At 55.6% G+C, this 14,640-nt stretch overlaps 1 protein-coding gene across 2 annotated transcripts in view; it reads right to left on the bottom strand.

Moving 5' to 3' along the window:
- Positions 1–3,834: 3,834 nt before the first annotated feature.
- AKT2 (AKT serine/threonine kinase 2) overlaps positions 3,835–14,640 on the bottom strand; it is a 29,582-nt gene continuing 18,776 nt past the window's right edge. The window contains exons 4-13 of one of the 2 annotated variants that reach the window (XM_060083280.1): positions 13,586–13,735; positions 12,970–13,101; positions 11,163–11,228; positions 10,007–10,075; positions 9,093–9,215; positions 7,844–7,972; positions 7,412–7,626; positions 6,836–6,923; positions 6,625–6,727; positions 3,835–5,514 (exon numbers count right to left, since the gene is read on the bottom strand). In XM_060083280.1, the coding sequence (XP_059939263.1) occupies positions 5,435–5,514; positions 6,625–6,727; positions 6,836–6,923; positions 7,412–7,626; positions 7,844–7,972; positions 9,093–9,215; positions 10,007–10,075; positions 11,163–11,228; positions 12,970–13,101; positions 13,586–13,735 (1,155 nt within the window). In that variant the 3' untranslated portion in view covers positions 3,835–5,434. Of the gene's footprint in view, positions 5,515–6,624; positions 6,728–6,835; positions 6,924–7,411; positions 7,627–7,843; positions 7,973–9,092; positions 9,216–10,006; positions 10,076–11,162; positions 11,229–12,969; positions 13,138–13,585; positions 13,737–14,640 lie in introns of those variants that run through there. The other variant, XM_060083279.1, reaches the window with a different exon arrangement.

Genomic DNA, 14,640 nt, shown 5'->3' with positions numbered 1-14,640 from the left:
CGTTACCTCTCTAAACTCATTTCCTTCTACTCTCCCCATTCCTCAGTCTTTTTGAAATACCCTGTCTTCTTTATGTTCCCCAAACACATCAGACACCTGCCTGCCTCAGGACCTTTGCACTTGCTGTTCCCTTTGCCTGAACCCCTGATGAGAACCTGGATATTTATATGCTCAGAGTATCTCTACACAGTACAGGCAGACCTCAGAGACAGTGCAGGTTTGGTTCCAGACCACCTCAGTAAAGCAAATATCACAATAAAGTGAGTCACACAAATTTTTTTGGTTTCCCAGTGCATATAAAAGTTGTGTACACTATACTGTAGCCTATTAAGTGTGCAATTGTATTATGTCTAAAGAAACAATGTGCATACCTTAATTTTAAAATGCTTTATTGAAAAAAATCACACACACAAAAGAAAAACAAAAAACACGGTAACCATCATCTGACAATACAGGGTTGCCACAAACCTTCAATTTGTAAAACATGCAGTATCTGCCAAGTGCAATAAAGCAAAACACAATAAAATGAGATATGCCCGTACGAAATAACTACAAAGGGAAAGTAGTAACTTTACAGAGGAGAAATCTGACAGATGCCACCTTAACCAAGGACTCAAAAGTCATCACCAGGAATAGGACAGATCACCTCATGTGCCTCCTGATAGGACGCACTGAGAGGGGCATCTCATTTCAGAGAATTCCTTTCAAAAACAGCTTACATATAACCACAAGGAAACATCAGGCAACAAACTCTGATTGAGGAGCATTCTGCAAAATAATTGCCCTGTAAGCTTCAAACCAGACAACTGAATGCAACGTGTGAGCCTGGACTGAGTCATTAGCCAGGACTTTCCTTTTGTATTCGGGGACATTAATGTGACTATTAGTAAAATCTGATCAAGGTCCAAGAGAAAAGCATTGTATCAATGTTAACTTCCTGACCTTGATAATCGGACCGTGATTATGTAAGAGAATGTTCTTGTTTTGGGACAGATACATAAATATCGGTGGGGGGGGGATAAAGTCAGTGTAGGATATCACGGAGAACCTGCGTAAAGGGTAGATGAAAAATTTTCATACTTTTAAAAAATAAATTTTGGAGATTTATGGAAAGTTGCAAAGAGAGGACAGAGTTCCCATATACCCAGAGCCAGTTTCCCCTTTTAACACTTTAGTGTGGTCTTCTTGTCACAATTTACTGAACCAATAGGGACACAGTATTATTCAAGTCCACGCACTATTCAGATTTCCTGACTTTTTACCTCATGTCTTCTCTGTCCCAGGACCCCATTCAGGACACCACATTACGTTTAGTCTTCATGCTTCCTAAGGCTTCTCTTGGCTGTGACAGCTTTTCAGGCTCTCCTTGTTTTGAACCACCTTGACAGTTCTGAGAACCAGTGGTCGGGTCTCGTGCATAACATCCCTCAGCTGGAATTTTCCTGACGCGTGTTTTCTCTTTATTAGACTGAGAGTGTATGTTTCAGGAAGACCCCAGAGGTCAAGTATCATCTAATCGCCTCCTATAGGAGGTACACATTGCCGACATGATTCACCACTTGACGTTGACCTTGACCACCTGCCTGATGCAGCTCCACTTTCTCCACTAAACAGTTGCCTTCCCCCCTTTCCATACTGTACTCTTCGGAAGCAAGTCACTTTGCAGTCCATACCAAAGGAGTGGGGGCCACGTTTCCCCTCTTTGAAGGCAGACTATTTACAGACATTATCTGGAATTCTGTACAGATACGTCTGTTCTCACCATTTGTCATTTATATCAGCACAGACTCATTTATTTTACCCCTTGGGTATAACCCAATACTATGCTATTTATTGTTGCTCAAATTGCTTTCAGCTGTGGCCACTTGGGGCTCTTTCCCATTGGCTCCTGTGTCCCTTCAATGCCCCGTCAGTGAGGGTATGGTTTGGTTCTAGTTGGTCCTTATTTTCGGGCACAAGATGCTCGGGTTCATCTTGTACATTTTCTGCTCCAGTCCTAGAATCACTGTGGTACTATTTTTAAAGTTAGAAAGTTTTCAACGAGTCTGCAATTATTTCAAAATTGAAGTTAAAAATATGTGAATCGCTACATTTTTGGGGAAAGCTATCTGGCATGTATTAAAATACAGCAATTCTAGAATGTAGGTCACAAAAATTTAAAAAGCACAAGCGCGATAAGATGGATTGTTACACTGTCAAAGGTTTATTACAGTACTGCTGGTAGCAGCAAACAAACTGGAAACCAAGTAAATTCTTGTCGACAGGGGGCAGCTGAATCAGTTGAGGCACATCCAACCCGAGAAAGCAGAGCAAGCTCGTGAAGCGGCTGGAGGCATGACAAGTGTCCACGAGGAGTCCCCCACATGCAGAAAAGTGGCTCAGAGAGGAGGATCTCGTTTCTACCAACGACCCAGCAAGCCTACTGATGTACATATGCAGGCAGGAGGGGGGAAGGGGTAAGATGCAGCAGTATAGAGCCCAGCAGCTGGACGACCTCAGCTGGGAGGAAAGTTACGCAGACAGAGGGACAGCCTTTCACGGCACTGTGTCCACTGGCACAGGGGTAACATGAGGACCAGAACGACCTGCTCAAGGCCTGGGGGCGGTCTTGAGTTTCCTCCTCCTCCTTTCACAAAACTTGTGAAACCGTCTAAATGCGTGTGTCAGAATCTATTCAAAATTTAGTTTTCCTAATTGGTAAAATTTATTAAAACACTCCCCTCTAAAACTCCCTATTTGGGAAAAGTTCTCCTATGGAATTAAGCAGCACCACTACACCTACGGATATACATTCAACTGAGGGCAGCAGCTGCGGAACCCGTGGGAGGCCTCCGTGGACTGTTAAGACAACCACTAACTGGCTGAGGTAGATACGGGGGTGGACCCACACGAAGGTCTGAGTGACAGTGTGGTGTGACAAGAAACTCTAGCACCGGTCACCTCCAGGGGCTGGACAAGAGGGAAGAGTAAAAGGCTTTTCTTTTCAATTAATTTTTATTGGAGTATAGTTGCTTTTAAAAGGCTTTTCTTTATAAGCCTCTCTGACGTTTATCATATGACCACCAGGACATACTTTTGTAACTCAATTCATAATAAAGTCCATATGGAGTTAGAAAACAAAAAAAATCCCTTGAGTCTTGGTTGTAGCATCTGACTTTTCCTCTACCCTCATGTACAATCTCAAAGCCTGTGTGTGTGTGTGAAGGCCTACACCTTCAGGCAAAATCTGCCATTAAATTCACCTGTGCCAGGGCTCCGCAGGGGCAGCCCTGGCCCTGGGGTCTGAGAGGAGTGACTCAAGTATGGTAACTCCAGGGTTAAAGGGACAGGTGCCAGCGGGGTCCCAGAGCTGTGAAGGCTGTAACCCAACCTGAGGTGCTCCCAGCCGACCACCACCACACATCCCATTGATCCACCAAGGGTTCTGTATCAGAATTGGGGGCCATAGGTAAGATGGGGTGAGCAGGCAGTGCCCCCTTCCAGGGCTCAAGGGCCACAGGAAATGAGTCCTCTCCCTCCCACGCCCACTCCAGGGCCCAGCGACACCTCGCACCCCTTCCACCCCCGTCTCTCCACCCCACCTCATTTTCCCCAAGCAGCTTCCGAGGGACTGCAATGGTCTCTGTCCACTGTACCCCCCGCCCAGGCGCCTTCCCCAAACTCTTCGGCAGCTTCCGCCCAACGGCCCCCACCCTCCACCCTGAGCTTGAGCACACCTCACCCCCTCCTCGTGGCTCAACAGGCCCTGGGACCAGAAGGACAGGAGCAGGAGGCAGCTGCTGCCCGGGGCCAGACTCCGGAAGCAAGGAAAGGCCCGGGGGATGGGCCCCAGGCTGAAATGAGTGTCTTTATTGCTTGTACCGTACAAACACGAGGGATGGGGACAGGCCGGTGGGAGGAGGGAGAACTGTCAGGTTAACGACATACACACACAGACAGGAAAAGTCAGAACCCACCCACCCAAACCAACCCCCCACCCGACCCCAGAATGTCTCTCTGTGACCTACCTACAGAAGGTGGGCTGGGGTGATCAAAACCTCAGAAACTAAATCCCAAACCCCAGAGATGCTGGGGGGAACGGGGCAGGGGGGACAGGGCAACAAGTGGACCTCAGGTGTGGCTCCCCTGCTAGGCTAGCACCCCTCCCCCTCGGGTTGAAACGCTTGAGCCAGGGGCGGGGCCCGAGCCCACACACACCACACACACTCGAGGCCGGGACTCGCTTGCCCTTGCACACACATACCGAACACACATGCACACACACACACACTCCACGTGCATCTGCACCCCAGATGCACAGGCGCACACACACACACACAGCCTGAGGCACGCACGTTGAGTGCCCACAGCACTGACACGTTCACCTTAAGGCTGCAGAACGCGGGGCCCGGAGAGGGGGAAGGAGTGAGGTGGCCCGGAGCCTCCCTGCTCAGAGGCCCCTACCTCGGTTCGTACCAGACACCCAGCCCCACCCCCTCTTCGACCCAAGTCCACCGGGCCCAATACTGTCTCGGTGCGAGATGTGTAACAGCCGAGGCTGGCGCCCCTCCACCCCAGGCAGAGAGAAGGGGGACATCCCGGCCCCCATCCTCAGAAGGGGCGGGGCCAGGCCCGGGCTCCAGCAGGAGGTAAGGCACAGGGCTGGTGGGTGGGGAAGCCAGCCCCGGGATGCTCCTCCTGCCTCATCCCCTGGGTCAGGAGAGCAGCTTAGGGGACGGGGGAAGACAGGGCCAGGAGGCAGCGCCCATCCCCTGGGCCCCCTCCCGGTTCCCCACAGGGTAGAGCAGGCCCCCTCCCCACGAGGGAGCCCTGAACCCCCAATCCTACATGCGGCTGCCAAAGGCCCTCGCCTACTCCCGCACCCCCAATCCCTGGACATTATTGCTTTTCCGCCCCCATGGGAAAAGGGGGCTGCATTGCCCCACGCCAGGCCACTCCGAGCCTAACGACAGGGCAAGGAAGGCAGCACCAGGGCGCTGTCCACCGGGCGGCCCACCAGAAGGCAGCCTCTGACAGAAGCAGCAACCCAGAGGCAGGGCTGCCTGTGGGCGCCCCAGCCAGAAATACAGGTAGGCCCCACGGCTCCATGCTCCGCCCCTCACTGGGGCTTTATGTTGATTAAAAACCGGCATCTCTCCAACTGCCCAAAGGCCTGGTCCTGGGGCAGGCAGTGGAGAGTCTCCCAAATCCTGGTCTGGGCACAAAGGTGAGGGCAGGACAGGATCCTGTAGGCAGGGCCACTAGGACCGCTGAGGTGAGTTTGGCAGAGGGCTGAAGAAAAAACTGGAAATGGGGGTCAGGAGGTGAGGGATGGGGACACAAACAAAAAGGCAAAATAAGAAGTTTAAAAAAAAAAGCCCCCCGGTGGTGACGGCAGCCGCGCGTGCGTCCTGTGGCAGTGGCGGCGGCGGGCAGGCAGCGCTGCTCACTCTGCTCACTCTCGGATGCTGGCCGAATAGGAGAACTGAGGGAAGTGGGTCCGCTGGTCCAGTTCGAGTAAGCCCAGGCTGTCATCTGTGGGGGTCGGTAGAGGTGGATTGGGGAGAAGCGGCCTGCAGGGGGCCCGGGCACCCCACCCAGCCCCAGGAAGGGCTGCAGCCAGACCACAGTGCAACCCCCAGCTGGCGCGCTGTCCCCGAGAACGAGAACGGGGACCACCAGACCGAGGCTCAGGGGATTCCTCTCAGCCACAGCTCCACTCCGGGCCAGAGCCCTGGCCCACGGCCCCACAGCCTGCTCACTCAGCCTCCAGAGCTCCCCCCAGCTCCTCTGCCCCAGGCCACACCGGGGTCCAGCCCAGACCTCTGTGGCCCCGCCCCTGCCCTGGGCACCACTCCTACCCCCAACAATCCTCCCCTCCACATGCAGCCGAGGCGGGGGTACTTGCTAAAGCCCTGATGCAACCCTTCTCTCCTCTGCCCAAGACCCTTCCATGGCTCCCCGTGCAACACACCCGTACTCCTCCAGTGGCCCCCAAGATCCTCCTGCTCTGGCCCTGATGCCCTGGCCCTTCCCCCATCTATTCTGACCTCTGCAATGCTCCCATTTCTGGGAGTCCCGTATGCCACTCCTTCTGCCAAGAGCAAGTCTCAGCTGCCCTGTCTCCTTCTCCAGGAAGCCTTCCCTGATTCACAGGCCAAGTCAGGCATTTCCTCTGAGCTTCTCCAGACCCTGTACTTCTAATACCACAGGCCTGATCACTCTGGGCTGTCACCCCACGTGGACTCTGAGCTCCCTGAGGGCAGGGCCCAGGGCCGTCTCGCCACTGCTGTGTCTTCAGCACTGGGCAGGTGAGAGTAAGAACTCAAACAGCTACAGAATCACTGAACCCATCCAGCCCCAAAGACCTGAGCAACTTGGGAGACAGCTATGGGCACTGATGACTCCTCAAGTGTCTCCTGCCCAGACCTCTCCCCCGAGTGCTGCGGCCAATGGCTCCTGGTGACCCTCACCAGGTCCGCCGGTGGGCCAACGGTCAAAGCCCTGGCGAACACACTGCAGGGTAAAATGCCCAGACACGGAGGGGGACCTGTGAGCTTCCTCCTGGAGAACTGGGCCAAGAGCAGACCCCACCCCTCCACCACCCAGCCTGGCCCACGGGGAGAGGGGGCCTCAGACACTCACAGCGGTCCGGGGGTGTGATTGTGATGGACTGGGCGGTGAACTCATCGTCAAAGTACCTTGTGTCAACCTCAGATGTGACCTGAGGTTTGAAGGGTGGCAGGAGCTGTGGAGAAGACAAGTCCAGGTTCAGGTCCCTGAGAAGTGGAGGGCTCAGCCAAGGTCACCCGGAGTGGCCGGGTTCCTGCGGGGAGCAGGCAGGCAGTGGGCTCACCTTCTTCTGCACCACGTCCTGCCAGTTGATACTGAGGAAGAACCTGTGCTCCATGACCTCCTTGGCATCGCTGGGCCCCCCGCCGAGCCTGGGCAGAGACGGCCATCAGCACCCGCCTCCCGGGGCAGCAGGGGTCTGGGAGACGGGCTATCGGTGCAGGCCTGGACCTGCGACGTGCAGGCCCTGAACAACCTTTAATGATTCTGTCCCGCCACAGACCACCAGCTCACAGAGGAGGAATCTGAGGCTCAGGGAGGGAGCTCCTGTGCCCAGGGCCACATCCTGCGAGCTGAGAGGGTGGGCTTGGCAGACGGCCGATTCACATCCTGGCTCTGCCACCCTAGGCTGGGTACAGGGCCACCCTGTTCCTCAGTGTCCCCATGAAACAAGGCAGGGAGGCCAGAGGGCTAAGGACAGGCCTAGCCAAGGGAGCGCTCCCTAAGTGCCAGCTGTGGGGACGATCAACACACACCAAGCATCCCACGGGCGAGTGCACCTGTGAACGCTGCCCCCTCCAGGCCGAGGGAAGTGGCAGCAGGTGACACTGGGCTGGGTGGGGCAGACGCCAGCCCTCACCTCTGCTTGGGGTCCTTCTTAAGCAGCCCAGCAAGCAGGGACTTGGCCTCAGGGCTGAGCGTGCGCGGGAAGCGGATCTCCTCCATGAGGATGAGCTCGAAGAGGCGCTCGTGATCCTGGTTGTAGAAGGGCAGGCGGCCGCACATCATCTCGTACATGACCACACCCAGCCCCCACCAGTCCACCGCCCGGCCGTAGTCGTTGTCCTCCAGCACCTGAGCAAGGAGGGGCAATGAGGGGCCAGGCCCACATCCCCCGGGGCCAAGGCGCTGAGAGGGGCCCAAGGGGGACACGGCCCTGCCCGGGGCTGGGAGGGCCCCCTAAGGAATTGGAGCCCTGCCCTCAGCGGGTCTGGGCGGGGGAAACACACAGGGCTGAGGGCCCCCTCCTCCCTTGGCCTCACATGCCCCTGGGCCCTCCAGCCCCAGACACCTCGGGCGCCAGGTATTCAGGGGTCCCACAGAAGGTTTTCATGGTGGCCCCGTCACTGATGCCCTCTTTGCACAGGCCGAAGTCAGTGATCTTGATGTGGCCATCTTTGTCCAGCATGAGGTTTTCCAGCTGTAGGAAAAGCCAATGGGTCAGTGACACAACGTATCGCAGGGTTTCCTGCCACCCCTGAGACCCCACACACCCCTTGCCCTTCCCTGGAGGAGGCTGTGCCCTTGGGGTAGTGGCAGCTGTGCCAGGGGCTCTAGGGGGGACCAGAGGTCACACCCCAGCACAGGGTTAGGCCCTCCGAGGCCAGACCCGACACCTCCCCAGCGCCCCCTGCCCCCAGGGAGCTGGTAAAAAGCAGGGCAGGGAGAAACAGGAGCCAGGTCCTGCCCAAACTGCTTCCCCCACTGCGGGCTGCGGCTGTCACACTTTGGACGTAAGGAACACCATCTTTATTTCTCCTCTTTTTTCCTAAACTTAACACAAATGGGCACTTTAGCGGGCCTCTGTGTAACCTCTGCCAGGTCAGTAAAGACCACCACCAGACCCTTAGAAGCCCCCATGTGCCCCTTCCCTGTTATTAGCCACCACCTCCTCCAACATAGAGAGAACTTTACTTCTCTGCTTTTTAAAGATTTTTTCCACCTATATATACTCTGTAAATTCCACCTATATATACACTGTAAACGATACAGATTCACCTCATCTGTTCTGGCTTTCCCCTCAGCCTTAGCCCGTGAGACTCGCCCAGGCTATCGTGTGTGGCTGTAGTTTGTCCTCTTGAACTGCTGTGCAGAGTTCCACTGTGTGGATACACCTCCATGTCTTTTACCCACTTTCCGACAACAGACACTTGGGTTGCTTCCAGTTTGGGGTCAGTGTACACAGTGCTGCTAGGAGCGTGTGCGTCCACATTGAGATGGACACAGGCACCTGTTCCTGCGCATGCTCCTAGGGGCAGAATGACTGTCTCACAGGGGACACGTGTGTCTGGCGTTGGTGGGCTCGGCCGGGCCATCTTCTAAAGTGCCTGACCAACTGACACCCTCTGGCTGCACAGCAGGAAGCCTGGAAGGGCCCCACGCAGGGCCACCTGCTGTGGAACCACCCACCTTGGGCCTGGGTGGGAGGCTCAGCCCCGAGAAGGACAAGACAGACAGACCCTCCATGGAAGGGGAAGCACAGCAGACGGGCAGAAGGCCTGTGCACGGCCTGCCCAGCCAGAAGGCGACAGCACACGCACCTTGATGTCACGGTACACCACGTCCCGCGAGTGCAGGTACTCCAGGGCTGAGACGATCTCCGCGCCATAGAAGCGGGCCCGCTCCTCCGTGAAGACGCGTTCCCGGGACAGGTGGAAGAACAGCTGCCAGCAGAGGAGGCAGGGGAGGTGAGACCCCAGCCCAGAGGAGGGGAGGAGGGGACCGTGTGTGGCCCCGGCACCCAACCCACTGACGAGGTGACCCCTGCCTGCCCCACGAACCGGCAAGTGACGGCAAGAAAGCCCAAGTGAGGGGCGGTGAGTAGAGAAGAACTCACGTGAGCCAAAAAAAAGAAAAGAAAAGAGAAAGAAAAAAAGAGCAAGGGATAAAGAGCAAAAGATAGACACCAGGCGCTGAGTGGAGAGTGAGGGGGGTGGCAGGAGGGGGCAGGCGAATGAGGAGCAACAGCCAGCCAGCAGAGGACCATGACTCAGGAGCAAGTGACAAGCTGTGAGACCAAATGGGAGAGACGAAGCCAGTGAGTGACACCTACGTGGAGAGAGCAGGGTGTGAGGAGCGGGTGACAGGTGAGCGACAGCAAGTGGCCGAGCGCTCTCATCAGGAGGCCGCACTGACAGCAGAGGAGCGAGCGATCCTGAGCCCCAGACGCTTTCTCCGCGCCTTTAAGAACGTCCTTGTAGCGCTGTTGGCCAGCCACCCACACAGCCCTCTGCACAGCTTTCTGGACCTCAGTTTGCATCCTGCCTACCAACTCACTAGCTGTGGGAACTTGGACAAGTCACTTAACTGCTCTGAGCCTGTTTCCCCTCCTGCACAACAGAAACGGTGATGCCTGCCTCAAGGGGAGGGGGGCGGATGGAACAAGATGACACCCAGCAAGTCTCCCTCTGCCCCCCACACCCAGAAAGGCAGCCAGGGGGCAGCCGCAGCTCACCTCGCCACCGTTGGCGTACTCCATCACGAAGCACAGGCGGTCGTGGGTCTGGAAGGCGTACTTCAGCGCCTGGGGGGAAGGAAGGCGGCTGGGATACGAGGTGGGAAGAAGGAGGGCTCTCCGCTTGGCCCTGGGAGGCAGGGGCGCTGCTGTTTCTGCACATACACCCCCTGCCCTGGCTCAGGCCGTGGGAATCAGGCGGCCAGGTTTCAGATCTCAGCTTCACCTTTTGTGGCGTATGAGTGAGCTCAAGCCCTGACAGCAGGGAAAGGGTTACTGTGCTCAACGACCCTGTCTTCTGCCTTCAACTAGGCCTCCAAGAGGCACAGCCAGGGGAGAAACTATGTTCTGAGCAACCAGAGCTGTTTCACATCTCTCCTCCTCCCATGTTAGTCAAATGGGTAAACCTACACACACACACACACACACACACACACGAGGTTTGCTGGCTGGGAGTTGGCAGTGGCTTGGGAGCCAACCCCCAAAACAGGCTGGACAAGCAATCTGCCAACAAACAAGTAGTTCTCAAACTGCGTTCTAAGGAGCCCTACAGAGAGCTCCTAAGAGGACCCTTAGGTGACCTCCTGCTCACAACAACTCTACTGCTCCCTGTCTTCTATGCTGAAGAACCTCGTAAGATTTCATTTGAACAAGTGCTTTGGCTCAGTAGGACACCTGGCCAGCAAGTGAGCTAGAGAAACAACCCGTAAGCCATCTTCAACCTGGTCCATTCAACTGATGGCTGCTGGCCTTCATGGAGACTGCAGCCAAAGAGGTGTCTTGTCTGCTCAGCCTAAGTCGATAGGCAGCACAATACTATACATCTGCTCCTAGGATTACCTCTTAAAACATAAAAAAATAGCGTTCCCACTCCGACCAGCCGGACAAAGTGCCTCTAACCCATAAAGACAGCAGCCACGCTCTCCTGGGGCCATCTTATAACCTGTTATCATCAATCGGCTGAGGTGTGGACATGAAGGCACCATCTACGAAGAAGCTTCCACCCCAGACACCGTGCCCCAGCCACCTGGCCAACACCAAGTCTGTTCTTCATAGTGGCAGGGGTCAGGCTCTTTCCCTGAGCTCCGTCCTAGGGGGCTGGCCTGGAGGCCCCACAGGCAGGCGAGGCCCTGCCTGGGACAAGAGTGCTACTCACAGTGAGGAACGGGTGCCTGGTGTTCTGGAGGACCCGGCTCTCGGTGACCGTGTGGGCGACTTCATCCTGCAGACAGAGGCTGGGTGAGGGGCTGGAGGGAACCACCACATCGGCCACACCCACCCGCCCAACTTGAGAGATGGGAGAGCAACATCTTGGTGATATCCAGTTCCATTCCTAGTCAATGCACAGACAGAATGGCAGGAGCAGAATGCTACCATTCACAAGCCCTGATGAAATACCACACCCAGGCAAGCACACCCCGTGGCTCGCTCTCAAAACCATAGGGCGAGAAGCTGATGGTGACTTCACACGGGAGGATCAGGCTGTCACCACCTGAACCCACGGGCCAATTCTGACATCCTTGGTGGCGGGGGCGAGCAGACATTTTGAGACCCCTAAGGTGATGCCACAGGCCACGGGAATCACCACCTATAAATGTTCTTGAAGGACCTGGATCTAATCAGGACGCTAGGCTGTGAGCAGTGGTTCTCCACGTGTAGTCCCCACACTGGCAGCATCAGCGCCGCCTGGGAACTTGGAAAAATGCAATTTATCAGGCCCCCTCCTCAGACCCATGAATCAGAAACTCAGGGGGTGGGCCCAGCACAGCATCACAGGCCTTCCCCTCCCAGGACTCTAACATGGGCTTGAGTTTGGTATCTGAGTGCACGGCAGTAGCCCAGAGAGCTGCAGTGCCCAGACACTGGCTCTCCACGGGGCAAGTCTGTCTCCAGGGGATAATGTAATAACATCGGTAGAATGTCAAAGAACATTTTTGACTGTCACAACTCGGGGGTGCAGGGGTGCCCTGGTAGAGGCCAGGGGTGCTGCTACATGTCCCACAGTGCACAAGACTGCCCCACAGCAGACAATGGTCTGGTCCAAATGTCAGTGCTGAGGCTGAGAAACCCTGCCGTGGGCCGTTGACACCAGGGATTGTTAATTCTGTTGGATATGATCACAGTACCGTGATTATAGTCTTTAAAATCATCATCTGTTAAAAAGGCACATCTAAGGGCTTCCCTGGTGGCGCAGTGGTTGAGAGTCCGCCCGCCGATGCAGGGGACATGGGTTCGTGCCCCGGTCCAGGAAGATCCCACATGCTGCGGAGCAGCTAGGCCCGTGAGCCATGGCCGCTGAGCCTGCGCATCCAGAGCCTATGCTCCGCAGCGGGAGAGGCCACAACAGTGAGAGGCCCGCGTACCACAAAAAAAAAAAAAAAAAAAAACACATCTAAGTAGGTATGGCTGAAAATCTGTGATGTCTAGGACATGCCTTATAAAGTACTCCAGAACAAAAAACGAGCAGGGCAAAGGTAATGAAACAAGACTGGCCAAATGTTAGTTAATGTTGAAGCTGAGGACTGCTAAATGGGAGTCCATTATATTTATTTTTCTTTAAAAAATTTTATGTACGTTAGGAATTTCCTATTTTAAAAACTTTAAATAAGGAAAAAAAGGAATAGAACTCCATTCCTGGCCCAACCTCCTCCTGAGACACCCTGAGCCAAGCCCCACCCTTGTGGCCTCCCCACAGGCCCTCTGCCGCCACAGGGGCTTCCTTCAGGCCTGACAGCACCTGCTGGGTGAGGCCCCAGTCGCACTCCCCCCACCTTCCTTCCTGGTGCCCAGAGGGTGGGCGACTCAGCAGGCAGGGCCCCACTCTCTGGGCCTCAGGCTCCCCCCTTCCCTGGGGACTCACGGGTTGGGGGATACAGCAGCAGACCCGGGAAGCGGCCCGCCCAGTGCGGCTCCGAGCCGGGTCCCCACAGCGGGCAGCCCGCAGCAGCCCTGGGAGGGCCCACCTTAGCGATGATAACCTCCTTCCGCAGAATCTTCATGGCGTAGTAGCGGCCGCTGGCCTTCTCGCGCACCAGGATGACTTTGCCAAAGGTGCCCTTGCCCAGCAGCTTGAGATAGTCGAAGTCATTCATGGTCTGCCCAGGATGGGGAGAGAGTCGGACAGTCGGTGTCTGGCACGTGGCCCATGGGAAGAAATTTTAACAAAGAAAAGGGAAAAATCAAAGGACACTGCTGCCAAAATGCTCAGGCGGGAGCGGGAAGGGAGGCTCCGGGCAGCAACTGTTTGTTCTGAAGTGGCCTTCAGACCAAGGCTCTCCCACCATTTGGCTCTCCCAGGGACGCGGCCCTGGGAGGCCGAGCCTAGGGCTCTGACGTGGGGGTAGACGGGTCTTCACAACCCCCCGGGATAAGGCTGCCCCTCACCCTGTGGGCCCAGAGCAGCACCGGGGCATCTACAACCTGAAATCACCCAGTCTACAGGGCAGTCATGAAGGGTCCTGGCTGGGCCCGTGCTCTCGGTATGGAAATCAAGGGCGGCAGGGCCAGGGTTGAGAGGGAGAGGGGTGCTCACATACTGGCAGGCCCCAACCGCCGGCCACCTGCCTTCCCAGCACTTACCACCTTGGCCCGTGCCTTGCTGACTGCCACTTCCATCTCCTCGGCTGCAGAAGAGTCACTGGGGGAGCCACACTTGTAGTCCATGGGATCCTCGCCGGGACCCCGCTGCTTGAGGCTGTTGGCAACCATTTGGATGGCCTGCATCCACTCCTCCCTGTGCGGGGACACGTCCAGGGAGCTAAGAGTCCTGGGGCGCCTGTGCCTTGGGGCAGGAAAGGCCAAGCCCCAAGCCCCACGCCCCACGATGGGCGAGCAAATGGCCAAACACCTTCCGGCATTTTGTCGAGATGTGTCTGACCTAGTGGAGCTGGAGGGACCAGACTGAAATTTGACAGACCCTCTGGCTGTGGTGGGTGGGAGAGGGCAATAGCAGAATAAGGACAGAGACAATCTGTGTCCCAGAAGGGGCCTGACCTGAGGGCCACTTGAAGCCAGGCAGCAATTACGTGACTAGAGGGGAGACTGCCTTTCTTCACAGCCCCTTGAAAATAAGCCGCCACCCTGAACCCTGAATGAGAGACAGCGCTCCTCCGAGCCCCTCAGAACGAATGACAAGCTCACGTGTGCAAGTGACCAGTGTCCTGCAAAAGAGAATCAAGAGCAGAAGGAGGCATTCATTAGCCAAAAAAGCTGGAGATCTTACAAAGCAAGAGCTGACCGACATGACTCCCTGGAGGTGCCCGTCTGCTGGGAGGACAGGTCAGGGACCATCCTGGTGGGGCAGGGACGGGGGAGAGAAGGTGGCGGACACGGAAGCAGGTCCCAGCAGAAGGCAGACGGGTTTAAGAACAATACACTAGTTCTGTCACTCAGGATTTAGAACTTGCTGGGAAATAATTTTCTTTTGATACTTGCTAAAGTTCTTTCTGTAGAAAGGGAAAATGCATCTAGGAGAAAAAAGTAAAAAAGACCACACACCAAAAAAGAAAAAAATATGAAGCTGAACGATACTAAATTGTCTACACCTCCCCATTATTTGGGACCCACCACACAATTTTAGGTGGCTGAGCCCAATACTTGTTGAACCCCCTATGGATTTTGCTTAGGTCTATAAA

Source organism: Mesoplodon densirostris, chromosome 19 (genome assembly GCF_025265405.1).
Source record: "Mesoplodon densirostris isolate mMesDen1 chromosome 19, mMesDen1 primary haplotype, whole genome shotgun sequence".
Classification (NCBI taxonomy): Eukaryota; Metazoa; Chordata; class Mammalia; order Artiodactyla; family Ziphiidae; genus Mesoplodon; species Mesoplodon densirostris.
Note: the sequence above shows the minus strand (reverse complement) of the source record. Positions and strands in the feature narration are given on the sequence as shown.